Genomic DNA, 14116 nt, shown 5'->3' with positions numbered 1-14116 from the left:
CCTAGGAAATCTAGTATTCCTGTGCTACGCAGAACCACCAGTAGTGTATCCAGTACATTACACACTACACCAAAAGTTAGCACCAGACAACCAGTAAGATCCCCAATCACACCAGTGTTACGCAGGTCTACCCGTACTACACAAGGTATACCACCCATCAGATATCGCATATAAATAATTTAAAGTAATGTTAACCTGTACATGTACATATGTAACTGTTTTCAAGTTTGTGCCTACAGATAATCTGTAAGAGTTTCCTTTGAATTTTCCAGTTTTGTTTCCATGGACATTTTGGCCACAGGACAGTGTGTGGTCACTACCCTTGTAAATAGTTCACCATTTGACCAGAAATGGACCATGGACATTGATGCTTGGACTTATCATCATAGGACTATTTTTGGAGCTTTTGGTTTTTGTAAATGTTTCATTTTTCTTAAATCTTGTAACCTTCATATTGTTTATATGTTTATATGTTATTCATGTTTTCTTTTATCAGCCCAGGAGTGCTGACTTGCACTAGGGAGGAATGTGGCACCCCCAGGAGTATGGTCGCCACACTAGCATTGCCTTCCTCCAGGGAGGGTGATATCAGGCTTGGAGGCAATGAAGGGTCTCTCTAACAGTTAACCATGTCATGCAACACAGTTCCCACTCCAGGCCAGCAGAGGGAGCTCTGAACCAGAATAGGGGGAGGAGTGCTCTCTGAGGGCCAGGAGGGGAAATTAGTTAGTTAGTGTGAGGAGGGCCACGTGTGTAGGCATGTGGAGAGAAGCTGGAGGTTGAGCTGAGGATAGAGAGCTCCCTCCCAGTGAGAGCGCATGATCTGGAGCCTGGTCTCCATGGTTGTATGGATACTGAAGGTCCTGCAACAGAAACCAGAGGAATAAGAAGCTGTAAATGCTCTATTCCCACCTAAGACTCGGAGGCACAACAGCGACTGGTGAGCCAAGAGAGATAGAGGGCTACAGCTGTCTGCCATACGAGGTAGTTCTAAGAGAAGATAAGAAGGAGGAACTTCAGTGTAACACTGTACTGCATGTACCTCAAGCCAGCGCTAGGAAGGAGACTACACAACCCATCTGATAGAGCGATCCCTGAGTTGCTTCCAGGCTAGCCTGCTCCTGTGCCATCTGTAACCAGGACCCTGGACTGCGTTTGCCAAGTAAAGGTAAAGAAACTGCACCCTGTTGTGTCCTTGCCTCCTTCCTGCAACATCCTCAGCACTGCTACATCTCTATTCCAAACACTGCACCCTCTTCCTAAACATCTATCTACACTGCCCTGGGACCAACAGCCCTACCTGTGGAGGGCTACACCATCATTGCTGCACCACACCATCTGTCCCAGAGGATCTGTCTGCAGCGTCGGCTTAACACCTCCCTTGCCGAACACCACAGGTGGCGTCACGAATCACTTATAAACTTTATTCCAAACTCCATCCCTTTTACATGGGCGCCCAGGGCGACGGACCGGGTCACCGCTGCTGTGACATTCCCCTCTGAGAGACTGGCCCGGTACCGAGTACCCCACAGCCCTGGGAGGGCGACCCATCATTATCTTCAGCGATTTGAAACCCAAAAGTTTACTTCAGCACACTATGTGTTGACAGGGATTAATCGGCCATTTTAATTGCTGTTTCTTGTGGACAACCATAGAGTGGGTGGGAGGCTGTCCACCTTATCTCCACCTCAGAGTGTGGTCTGAGGTTTAAACAGTCAGCATCCTGAGGCAGTGTTCAGTAGGCCTGGAGAGTGTTGCTCCAGTGCTGTGTGTCCTGACAGGGAAGCTGAACCTGTGGAGATTGATTTTTCTGGAGTGGGCGGATCCCCTCAACCACACAGAGGACTGTACCGTATGTTATATTTTGCTTTTCCTTAGGCCAGGAGGGCCTTGTTTATTTTTGTTAACTCTGCACCAGCTTAAGCAGCACTCCTAATAAACCAGTGAGAGACTTAAAGAGACAGTGTACCTGTGTCTACCTCCGTGTGCAGCCGAGTGAGCTGATCTACCACAGTTGGTGCAAGAAGTGCAGAAAATTTCTCCAGGAAGCCATGTGACGGTGGTGGATAAACAGAAAGTCCTTGGTGAATGTGGCCATAAACCAGGAAGCAATGTCAGACAGCATGGAGGACCTGACTAAGCACCTTGTGACAGCCCAGCAGGAGACAGATTTAGCAGCTCCAACAATAGCAAAAGCAGCAACAAAACCAGTTCTGACAACAGCAGCAGCAGAATGAGTGGCTCACAGAGGCAGCCATTCCCCCGAGTCCTGGTGAGCACACATACGTCTGGAAGGCGGTAAGATGAACGATGCAAAAGATGACCTCGGGGTGGATGATGTGGAAGCAGTTACTGTTTTTGAGTGGGAACCAGAGCATGAGAAACCCCTGCCAGAGCAGTGAGCGGAGGTGCTGGCCTCCTATCTAACAGGCGAGCCTCAGAAGTTTTATTTTGACCTGGCCTTACAAGATGCCGGTGAATATGTCAAACTAAAAACTCAAGTAATGGCACACTCAGGGGTGACTATGTCTGTCAGAGCACAAAGGGTTCATCACTGGGTGTATTGCAATAAACGCCCTTGCTCCAAAATATTCAATTTTCTACATTTTGTACAGAAGTGGTTGCAGCCGGAGTCCTACATTCCAGCCCAGATGGTAGAGCGGGTCATAATGGACAGATTTATCCACTCCCTTCTCAGGTAGGTGCAGACCTGGGTTGCTCAGGGGGACTCCTGACATGCGGATGACCTAGTGGGCCTAGTGGGAAGGTACCAGATGGTCGAGATATCCCTAAGGAAGCTGGGTGGTGTTGCATCCCCATACTGCTGTACCCAGAGAAAGCCCGAATCCCACAAGCGTTGTAGTAGAGCCACCACTGGGGGGAGTCCGAAATCCAAAAGAGTCAATGAGGGGCTGCCAATGGCCGCTGGTAAAGACTTGATCTACTGGAGATGTCACGGTTCTGGACATATTCAATTCAAATTCAAAGTTCAAATTCAAAGAAGCTTTATTGGCAGGACTAGACTAAATACACATTAGTTTTACCAAAGCAAGTGTACAATAGGGAATGGGGATAGGGACTGTAGGGATGCTGGGTAGAGGTTGTAGGAAAGGTGGATGGGGGCAGATCCAGGATGGGGCTGTAGAAGTCCATGGCATAGGGAAGGTGGATGGGGGGATGGGGGCAGATACAGGATGGTGCTATAGAAGTTCATGGCATAGGGAAGGTGGATGGGGGGATGGGGCAGATCCAGGGTGGGGGCTATAGAAGTCCATGGCATATCATAGTTCTCTTTCTCGCGGTCTATGACATTCGCTCACATACCTCGCTGCTATCTCCACTGCTCTTTCTTCTTCCCCCAGCAGGATATATGTTTTCTCTTCCTCCTTCATGGTGATGAAATCTGGGAAGAGATGTGAGAGTTTCCTGAAGTGAGTGTCCCTCACTGCTGAGTATTTGGAGCAGTGTAGAAAGAAGTGGGTCTCATCCTCCAGGGCCTCCTGGTCACAGTGTTGGCACAGTCTTTCCTCCCTGGGCTTGTAGCTCTGCCTGTGTCGGCCGGATTCGATGGCCAGACTGTGGGCACTGAGTCTATATCGGCTCAGGATCTTGCGGTCTCTGGGGTCTGGGAGTTTCTCCAGGTATGGGGCCAGTCTATAGTCTCTCTGTAGACTCTGGTACATGGTCAGTTTCTGTGACCTGATGATGTCATTCTTCCAGTCACTTACGTACCTCTCCTGGCCTTCCTGATTCTGGCCTTTGTCAGGTTGTTGTGATTGGTGTTCTGGTCAGGTTGGGTTTGGGTGAGCTGTTCCAAGGGTTCTGGTTTTTCTGTTCCACCTACATGTGTCAGGGCTTTATGGTGATGGGAGCTTGGATTGCTCCTATGTAGGTGAGCCCGGAATGACAGTGCCCTCTTTAGAACTGTTAGGTGTAGAGGGAATCTGCCCAGCTCGGCCCGTCAAGCACTGTTGGAGGTGCTCCGATGGACTTGGAAAAGGTGCTTGCAGAATTCCAGGTGAAATATTTCTGTGGGGCTTGAATCCCACCTTGACCAGTCTGGGTAGCTGTGAGGACCCCAGACTTCACTGCCATACAGGAGGATTGGGGCGATGATAGAGTCGAAGATTTTTAACCAGATCCTCACTGGTGGCTTCAGATGGTAGAGTTTCCTTCGGATGGCATAGAAGGTTTTGCAGGCCTTGTCTTTCAGGGTCTCTATGGCTTGTTTGAAGCTCCCTGACTGATGAATCTATAGGCCCAGGTAGGTATATTTGTCCGCTCCTGTAAGGGCGCAGTTGTTGAGGACAAATGAAGGGTGATGGTCTGATTTTCTCTTTCTCTTCTGGAACACCATGATGTTGGTTTTCTTTAGGTTGACCGGTAGTGCCCAGGTGGAGCTGAATTTCTCTAAGATTTTCAGGTCGTCTTGGAGGCCTTTCTCGGTTGGTGACAGAAGCAGCAGGTCATCTGCATACAGAAGGAATTTCACCTGTGCATTGTGGAGGGTGAGACCTGGTGCTGTGGAAGATTCCAGCACGGTAGCCAGCTCGTTGATGTAAATGTTGAATAGCGTTGGGCTTAGGCTGCAGCCTTGTCTGACTCCCCGGCTCTGCTGGAAATAGGCCGTTCTTCTGCCGCTCACACTCACACTGCAGAGGTCCTCGGTGTAGGAGCTTTTGATAACATCATAGGTCTTTCCTCCTATTCCGCTCTCCAGCAGTTTCAGGAATAAGCCTGGGTGCCACACCGAATCAAAGGCCTTTTTAAAGTCCACGAAACAGGCATATATCTTCCCGTTCTTTGTGTTGTGAACGTGGCTCTGAATGAGGCTGTGCAGGGTGTAGATGTGGTCATTGGTGCGGTGGTTTGGCATGAACCCTGCTTGGCTCTTCCTGAGGACGTTGTGCTCGGTGAGGAAACCGAGGATCCTCTTGTTCATGAGGCTGTTGAACAGTTTTCCCAGGTTGCTGCGGACACATATTCCTCTGTAGTTGGCAGGGTCATACCTGTCCCCATTCTTGTGGATGGGTGTGATGAGGCCTTGGTTCCAGGTACGAGGGAAGTAGCCGGCACTTAGCACAATATTGAAGAGTTTAACCATTGCGGCCTGTATTTCTGGTGGGCTGTACTTCAGTATTTCTGGTAGGATTCCATCCAGGCCACCGGCTTTTCTACATCTTATGGAAGAGATTCTCTCTGCTACTTCCTGTAATGTAATAGGTGCATCCACGGGGTTTTGGAAATGTTTTACTTTTTCCTCCATTGCTTTTAGTTTTGCCATTATGCTTTCCTGTTCTTGGCTTAGTTCTTCCTTTGGAATGTCTTTATAGAAGTCTGAAGTACTGGAACCAGATGTTGCCATTTTGGATATGGATGTTGTTTTTCATGTCTTTTGTGCCCATGTGGTTCCATAGTTCCCAGAAGGAGTTGTCTTGGAGGGCGTCTCGGAGTTGGTTAAGTTTGGTGGAGATGTAGCTCTGCTTCTTCCTCCTGAGGATGGCTTTGTACTGCCTTTGTATGGTGTCATAGGCTTCCCTCAGACCCGGGTTTTTGGGGTCTCTGTGTTTCTTGTTTGAGGCTGTTCTTAGGGTCTTTCGTACAGCTTTACATTCTCTGTCAAACCATCCATTGATCTGTTTTTCTTTTGGTCTCCTGTAGTTGACTTTTTTAAGGTCGGATAGTCTGGCCATTGCATAAAATATATTGTTGAGGTCTTTTGCAGCTTGACTCACTCCCTTTGGGTTAGGCTGGTACTCGTAGTTGTAGAAGTGGTGGAGCATCCGCTGTATTTCAGGTCTGCTGGGAGCCTCTTTATACTTTAATGCCGACATTTTGTGCCATTTATAGGATGGAGGACGGATGAAGAGGCCGCTCTGCTGTGGCTTTTGAGTGGATGGTTTCTCTGTAGATTTCAAGTGCAGAAGAAGTTGGCTGTGGTCTGACAGGTGCGTTTGTGGGGAGACTATGAAGGCGCTGATATTTGCCAGCTTCATATCTGTAATGGCATAATCTACTACACTCCTCCCTACATGTGAGTTTATTGTACACCTCCCTAAGGAGTCTCCTTTGGTTCGTCCATTAAGAATATGAAGTCTTAAACTTCTACATAAGTTCAGGAGCTTTTTACCACTTTTGTTGACTGTACTGTCATAGCTGTTTCTCTCTGTGACTACTGAATCTTGGCCATCACTCTCTGCTCCAAATATGTAGATGTTCCCATCCGTGGTCAGGAAGTCGTTTTCTCTCCCTGTTCTTGCATTGAGGTCTCCAAAGATGAGAACTTTACCCAGGCCCTGATAGTGGGACGGCTTCTCTTTGTAAGATCTCGAAGCAGTCTGGATTGAAGTAGGGTGACTCTGGTGGTGGTATATAGGTGGCGCAGAGGCGGACATCAGACTGAGAGGTGAGGATGGAGCTGGTGATCCTGATCCATATGACATATAGCCACCCAATGTTCTATGTCCTACGAACAGATGGACTGTAGCATGGGAAGGCACTATTTGTACTATGTATATCCAACACCAGACTCATAATCAATAGCACCGGGTGTAAAAAGCACCCATGTAATTGCAACAAAATACTCAACTGCCTATATAATAGTAGTACACCAGAGAAACGCAGGAGTTCTTAAATAAAAATACCAAATCTTTATTACCGTATACAAATGGTTAAAATCATTACATATTAGACAATGTATTGCAATAGACACCAAAAAGACCGAGAAATGTGCCACCAAGCATTTGGTCATAAATCAAACGGGTGAAAAAAATGTTATTTCCATAATAGGTATTCCCTAGATATTAACCCTCCATTGAGTCATATTAACCCACAAATATCCATGAGATCGCCCATAACAAAAATATATAGGACCTGCATAAACATTCATGTTCCATAATATCCACCGTCACATGCAGTGCAGTATAATAGGGCGAATCCTTTATCGAGGGGAAGCGAAACAGAGAGTAGCGAAACGCGCGTCGGGGTGTCCCGGGACGTGGCTACCAAGTTGCTTGGGTGTGAGTATTCCCCTTTCCCTCCCTCCCTACTTTTAGGATTCGCCCTATTATACTGCACTGCATGTGACGGTGGATATTATGGAGCATGAATGTTTATGCAGGTCCTATATATTTTTGTTATGGGCGATCTCATGGATATTTGTGGGTTAATATGACTCGATGGAGGGTTAATATCTAGGGAATACCTATTATGGAAATAACATTTTTTTCACCGTCTTGATTTATGACCAAATGCTTGGTGGCACATTTCTCGGCCTTTTTGGTGTCTATTGTAATATATTGTCTAATATGTAATGATTTTAACCATTTGTATACGGTAATAAAGATTTGGTATTTTTATTTAAAAACTCCTGCGTTTCTCTGGTGTACTACTATTATTAGTACTATGCCTACCCCGCCTTCAATGTGGACAATCAGCCTGGTGAAGGGCTGCAGGCAAGTCCCATAACAATAAATGGAGTAGTGGTGTCAGAACTCTTGAACTCGGTGAGTTTGGTGACCCTGGGAAGAGCCACACTCCCCCACCAGTTTATCCACAGAAAAAACGTGGGCATCGGCTGTATTCTTGGGAATGCCAAGGACTACCCCATTTCCAGAGTAGAATCAATAGGAGATGATCCATTAGTATAGTGCTAGAAATACATATAAACCTGTCTGAAATCCTCAAGCACTCCAAGTCCCTAGCGGTATAAGATACTCAGAAAAAGCACAACCAAAACAATATAATAGAAAATCAATAATCCATCTTCATTTTAACATAATACCAAAAAATAATAAGCTAAATAAGATGCCTCAAATGTAAGGGACAGTGTGGCTAAGGGCCCTAGTAAACATCAAATGCCAAAATCATGCTAGCATAGTGTAGGTAATTACAACTCATGATAGCTTAGTAAAGAAGCCAAGTTCGACGCATAACCGATGCCTTGTGTTTATGAACTCATTTAGAAGCTAGGGTCAACATGATATATCACCCCCCTGGACCTAACAAAAGGGTACTGGAAAATTCTCCTGTCCCCAAGTGCCAAGGAGAATACGGCCTTCTCTACACCAGACTGGTGCTTCCAGTATTCCAGGATGCCGTTCAGTCTGCAGGGAGCCCCAGCTCTCTTCCACAGGGCCATAGATAGGATTCTAGCCTCTGACAAAAAGTACGCCGCAGCTTATCTGGACGACATTGTGATCTTCAGCCCCAATTGAGGAAGACACCTACAGAAGGTCCAGGTGGTACTGGATATACTGATGAACTGATGAAGGCAGGGTTTATCATAAACCTAAAGAAGTGTGCCATGGGGAAAGAAAAGGCGAAATACTTACGCTACTTCGTCGTGAGAGGCAAAATAAGTCCACAAATAGATAAGGTGGAGGCAATCCAAAAGTGGACACACCCGGTCTCCAAGAAACAATTTTGGCCTTTCTAGGAAATGTGGGATACTAGCGGCGACTTATCCCGAATTTCCTCATGATAGCCGCCTCCCTGACTGATCTTCTTAAGGGCACAAAGATGTCAATGTCCAAATGGTCCTGTGAAGCGGAGATGGTATTTGAGAAGTTGAAGCTAGCCCTGTGCAAACAGCCGGCCTTGGTCGCACCGTATCACTAAGGAAAAAACCAAGATGAAGACCATATAAGAGAGTAGATAGGGAAACTTCCAAAAATAGATAATATGCCCAAAAGAAGGGAAGTGCACAACCCAAGGTAAAATATAAATATTTTATTGATTTTAAATCAGATAAAAACAAAAAACTGGCATTAGTTTTCTACTCTACCATATGCAACATATCATTCTAATACCCACAACCTGTCTCATGCATGGGTTTGCATTTAATATTTATTTACACCTTCTTAGTGCTTTGCCAGCGTGCTTCCATGACTATATTTATACTACAACTGTGTTGCTAGTCATTTTTCCAATGGGTTGATATTATTTCACTCACAGTGATTGTTTAGGATATTCTGTTTTGACATAATTTATATACTTACCTGTTTCACTTGAATTTTTATTATATGGTTTCAGGTTCTATGCTCCTTTTTATTATTATTTCTTATCAAAAATTTTGTTTTTATCTGATTTACATCAATAAAATATTTGTATTTTACCTTGGGTTGTGCACTTCTCTTCTTTTGGGTATATGACTTCACTAAGGAGTTTGTGGTCCAGATGGACGCCTCCGAGGTTGGTTTGGGAGCTGTGTTGTCTCAGGAAATAGATTGGCCAAACATCAAGTCCTACACCTGGGTAAGAAACTCTACTCCCGTGAAAAGAACTATGCCATTGTTGAGAAAGAGTGGCCATCAGTAGGGCAATTGACAAGCTGCGGTTTACCTGTTGGGCTGGAAGTCCAGGCTAGTATCAGATCATGTGCCCCTGAGATGGATGATGGATGAGGGAAAAGTAGGGGAAGAATGCCCTGGTAATTAGGTGGTTTCTGGCACTCCAGGAATTTAGTTTTCACGTGGAGCACAGGCCAGGGAAGCTGCACGGTAATGCAGATGCCCCGTTCAGACTTTTCTGTTTAGCGAGTGAATGTGCCAAATCCCCCGGCTTTCGGCATAGGAGGTATATGTGACAAAGTCACGAGCAAAGTACTCGAGGGGAGATATGTTTCACTGAGACTATTAGCTTCAGTGATTTGAAACCTAGAAGTTTGCTCCAGCACACTATGTGTTGAGAGGGGTTAATTAGTTATTTTAAGGGTTGAGTTTTTATGGACAGCCATAGAGTGGGTGGGAGGTTGTCCACCTTATCTCCACCTCAGGGGGTCGTCTGGGGTTTAAGTAGTGGACCTTCTGAGGCATTCAGTGTTCAGTAGGCCTGGAGAGTGTTGCTCCAGTGCTAGGTGTCCTGACAAGGAAGCTAAGTCTATGGAGATTGATTTTTCCTGAACCAGCGGATCCCTGCAACCACACAGACTGTGCTGTATGTTATGTTTTTCCATAGGCCTTGTTTATTTTGGGTACGTTTGCACCGGCTTATGCAGCACTCCTAATAAACCAGTGAGAGACTTAAAGAGACAGTATTGATTTGCCTACCACCGTGTGCAGCGAATGAGCTGATCTACCACACGTCGTCTCCGGATGGTCAGATTCCCCTTTATTCCTCCATAGCTGGTCACTGTCATTATGCAGTCTCAGCTGCAGCCCCCTTCCTCCTCTCCTTTATATGTCAGCACTGAGTATTCATGAGCAGAGACCCTCAGGAAGTTCCCTTGCATCCGGCCGGTCCTCGTCTATGCTGCGCTCTTACTCGCTGTGTCTGCGTCCATAACCTGTTGCAGCTGTTAGCAGATTTCTCAGCACTCACATATTGGGAAAATGAAGGTTTTACCTTAGACAAGCGGCAGCCAAAATACAGAGAAGAGCTGAGCAGAGACAAGAGGTGTCGAGGTCCGGTGTTATGCTGCACTATGTGACCAGGCACAGTGGGCACAGCCGCCGGTCACAGAGGGCTACATCGGGAACGGCTGGGCCAATCACAGAGGGCACAGTGAACAAGTCTGAGCCAGTCACAAAGGACACAGTGGGCACATCCAGGCCAGTCACACTGGGCACAGTGAGCACAGCAGACAGGTCACAGAGGCCACATTGCGGGAGATATTTCTAGCACTCAAAGATTACAGTATTCATGTAATGAAGCTTTCAGACGTTCATCGTCATCTGCTCCAGGAGGAATCAGTCAACTCGACCCAGAGACAACTACTCACCAGGTACAGGGAGGAGCCCAACAATATCGCCTTCAGCATCACCTCCAGGTCCAGCGGGAAGGAAACCAGAACATGATCACCCTCCATCTTGATCATTCCCACGACATGCTGTTCATCCTGAGACTTCACCTGGGAAAGAGAAAGAAAGATGGTTCTCCTGAAATATGTCACCCTAAAAGGGGCGGGCTATAGATGCCTTCTGTCTATCACCCTGCAGGGGACGGCTCGTAGCTCTCTTCTATTTGTATCACCCTGCAGGGGACGGCCCATACCTCTCTTCTATCTATATCACCCTGCAGGGGACGGCTCATAGCTCTCTTCTATCTGTATCACCCTGCAGGGGGCGGCTCATAGCTCTCTTCTATCTGTATCACCCTGCAGGGGACGGCTCATAGCTCTCTTCTATCTGTATCACCCTGCAGGGGCGGCTCATAGCTCTCTTCTATCTATATCACGCTGCAGGGGACGGCTCATAGCTCTCTTCTATCTGTATCACTCTGCAGGAGACGGCTCATAGCTCTCTTCTATCTATATCACGCTGCAGGGGACGGCTCATAGCTCTCTTCTATCTGTATCACCCTGCAGGGGGCGGCTCATAGCTCTCTTCTATCTGTATCACTCTGCAGGGGACGGCCCATAGCTCTCTTCTATCTGTATCACCCTGCAGGAGACGGCTCATAGCTCTCTTCTATCTGTATCACTCTGCAGGGGACGGCTCATAGCTCTCTTCTATCTGTATCACCCTGCAGGGGCGGCTCATAGCTCTCTTCTATCTGTATCACGCTGCAGGGGACGGCTCATAGCTCTCTTCTATCTGTATCACCCTGCAGGAGACGGCTCATAGCTCTCTTCTATCTATATCACGCTGCAGGGGACGGCTCATAGCTCTCTTCTATCTGTATCACCCTGCAGGGGACGGCTCATAGCTCTCTTCTATCTATATCACGCTGCAGGGGACGGCTCATAGCTCTCTTCTATCTGTATCACCCTGCAGGGGACGGCTCATAGCTCTCTTCTATCTATATCACGCTGCAGGGGACGGCTCATAGCTCTCTTCTATCTGTATCACCCTGCAGGGGACGGCTCATAGCTCTCTTCTATCTGTATCACGCTGCAGGGGACGGCTCATAGCTCTCTTCTATCTGTATCACGCTGCAGGGGGCGGCTCATAGCTCTCTTCTATCTGTATCACTCTGCAGGGGACGGCTCATAGCTCTCTTCTATCTGTATCACCCTGCAGGGGCGGCTCATAGCTCTCTTCTATCTGTATCACTCTGCAGGGGACGGCTCATAGCTCTCTTCTATCTGTATCACCCTGCAGGGGACGGCTCATAGCTCTCTTCTATCTGTATCACCCTGCAGGGGACGGCTCATAGCTCTCTTCTATCTGTATCACCCTGCAGGGGACGGCTCATAGCTCTCTTCTATCTGTATCACGCTGCAGGGGGCGGCTCATAGCTCTCTTCTATCTGTATCACTCTGCAGGGGACGGCTCATAGCTCTCTTCTATCTGTATCACCCTGCAGGGGCGGCTCATAGCTCTCTTCTATCTGTATCACACTGCAGGGGACGGCTCATAGCTCTCTTCTATCTGTATCACCCTGCAGGAGACGGCTCATAGCTCTCTTCTATCTGTATCACTCTGCAGGGGACGGCCCATAGCTCTCTTCTATCTGTATCACCCTGCAGAGGACGGCTCATAGCTCTCTTCTATATATATCACCCTGCAGGGGATGGCTCATAGCTCTCTTCTATATATATCACCCTGCAGGGGATGGCTCATAGCTCTCTTCTATCTGTATCACCCTGCAGGGGGCGGCTCATAGCTCTCTTCTATCTGTATCACTCTGCAGGGGACGGCCCATAGCTCTCTTCTATCTGTATCACCCTGCAGAGGATGGCTCATAGCTCTCTTCTATATATATCACCCTGCAGGGGATGGCTCATAGCTCTCTTCTATATATATCACCCTGCAGGGGATGGCTCATAGCTCTCTTCTACATGTATCACCCTGCAGGGGATGGCTCATAGCTCTCTTCTATCTGTATCACCCTGCAGGGGGCGGCTCATAGCTCTCTTCTATCTGTATCACTCTGCAGGGGACGGCCCATAGCTCTCTTCTATCTGTATCACCCTGCAGGGGACGGCTCATAGCTCTCTTCTATCTGTATCACTCTGCAGGGGACGGCCCATAGCTCTCTTCTATCTGTATCACCCTGCAGAGGACGGCTCATAGCTCTCTTCTATATATATCACCCTGCAGGGGATGGCTCATAGCTCTCTTCTATATATATCACCCTGCAGGGGATGGCTCATAGCTCTCTTCTATCTGTATCACCCTGCAGGGGGCGGCTCATAGCTCTCTTCTACATGTATCACCCTGCAGGGGACTGCTCATAGCTCTCTTCTATCTGTATCACCCTACAGGGGGCGGGTCATAGCTCTCTTCTATTTGTATCACCCTGCAGGGGACGGCCCATACCTCTCTTCTATCTATATCACCCTGCAGGGGGCGGCTCATAGCTCTCTTCTATCTTTATCACCCTGCTGGGGACGGCTCATAGCTCTCTTCTATCTGTATCACCCTGCAGAGGACGGCTCATAGCTCTCTTCTATATATATCACCCTGCAGGGGATGGCTCATAGCTCTCTTCTATATATATCACCCTGCTGGGGACGGCTCATAGCTCTCTTCTATCTGTATCACCCTGCAGAGGACGGCTCATAGCTCTCTTCTATATATATCACCCTGCAGGGGACTGCTCATAGCTCTCTTCTATCTGTATCACCCTGCAGGGGACGGCTCATAGCTCTCTTCTATCTGTATCACCTGCAGGGGACGGCTCAAAGCTCTCTTCTATCTGTATCACCTGCAGGGGACGGCTCATAGCTCTCTTCTATCTATATCACCCTGCAGGGGACGGCTCATAGCTCTCTTCTATCTGTATCACCCTGCAGGGGACGGCTCATAGCTCTCTTCTATCTGTATCACCCTGCAGAGGACGGCTCATAGCTCTCTTCTATATATATCACCCTGCAGGGGACTGCTCATAGCTCTCTTCTATCTGTATCACCCTGCAGGGGACGGCTCATAGCTCTCTTCTATCTGTATCACCTGCAGGGGACGGCTCAAAGCTCTCTTCTATCTGTATCACCTGCAGGGGACGGCTCATAGCTCTCTTCTATCTATATCACCCTGCAGGGGACGGCTCATAGCTCTCTTCTATCTGTATCACCCTGCAGGGGATGCTCATAGCTCTCTTCTATCTGTATCACCTTGCAGGGGACAGCTCATAGCTCTCTTCTATCTGTATCACTCTGCAGAGGAAGGCTCATAGCTCTCTTCTATCTGTATCACCCTGCAGGAGGCGGCTCATAGCTCCCTTCTATCTATAT

General features: G+C 47.7%; 1 protein-coding gene across 4 annotated transcripts in view; it reads right to left on the bottom strand.

The window, feature by feature from the left end:
- The window catches only part of LOC141078101 (phospholipid scramblase 2-like), a 112078-nt gene that overhangs the window by 22521 nt on the left and 75441 nt on the right, over positions 1-14116 (bottom strand). For all 4 annotated transcript variants that reach the window (XM_073564938.1, XM_073564939.1, XM_073564937.1 and 1 more), the window contains exon 7: positions 10721-10849. In XM_073564938.1, coding sequence (XP_073421039.1) covers positions 10721-10849 — 129 coding nt within the window. The remainder of the gene's footprint in view (positions 1-10720; positions 10850-14116) is intronic.

Source organism: Dendrobates tinctorius, unplaced genomic scaffold, assembly GCF_039654945.1.
Source record: "Dendrobates tinctorius isolate UK_male_01 unplaced genomic scaffold, ASM3965494v1 ptg000502l, whole genome shotgun sequence".
Classification (NCBI taxonomy): Eukaryota; Metazoa; Chordata; class Amphibia; order Anura; family Dendrobatidae; genus Dendrobates; species Dendrobates tinctorius.
The sequence above is the reverse complement of the archived record's forward strand: the minus strand, read 5'-3'. Positions and strand labels throughout refer to the sequence as shown.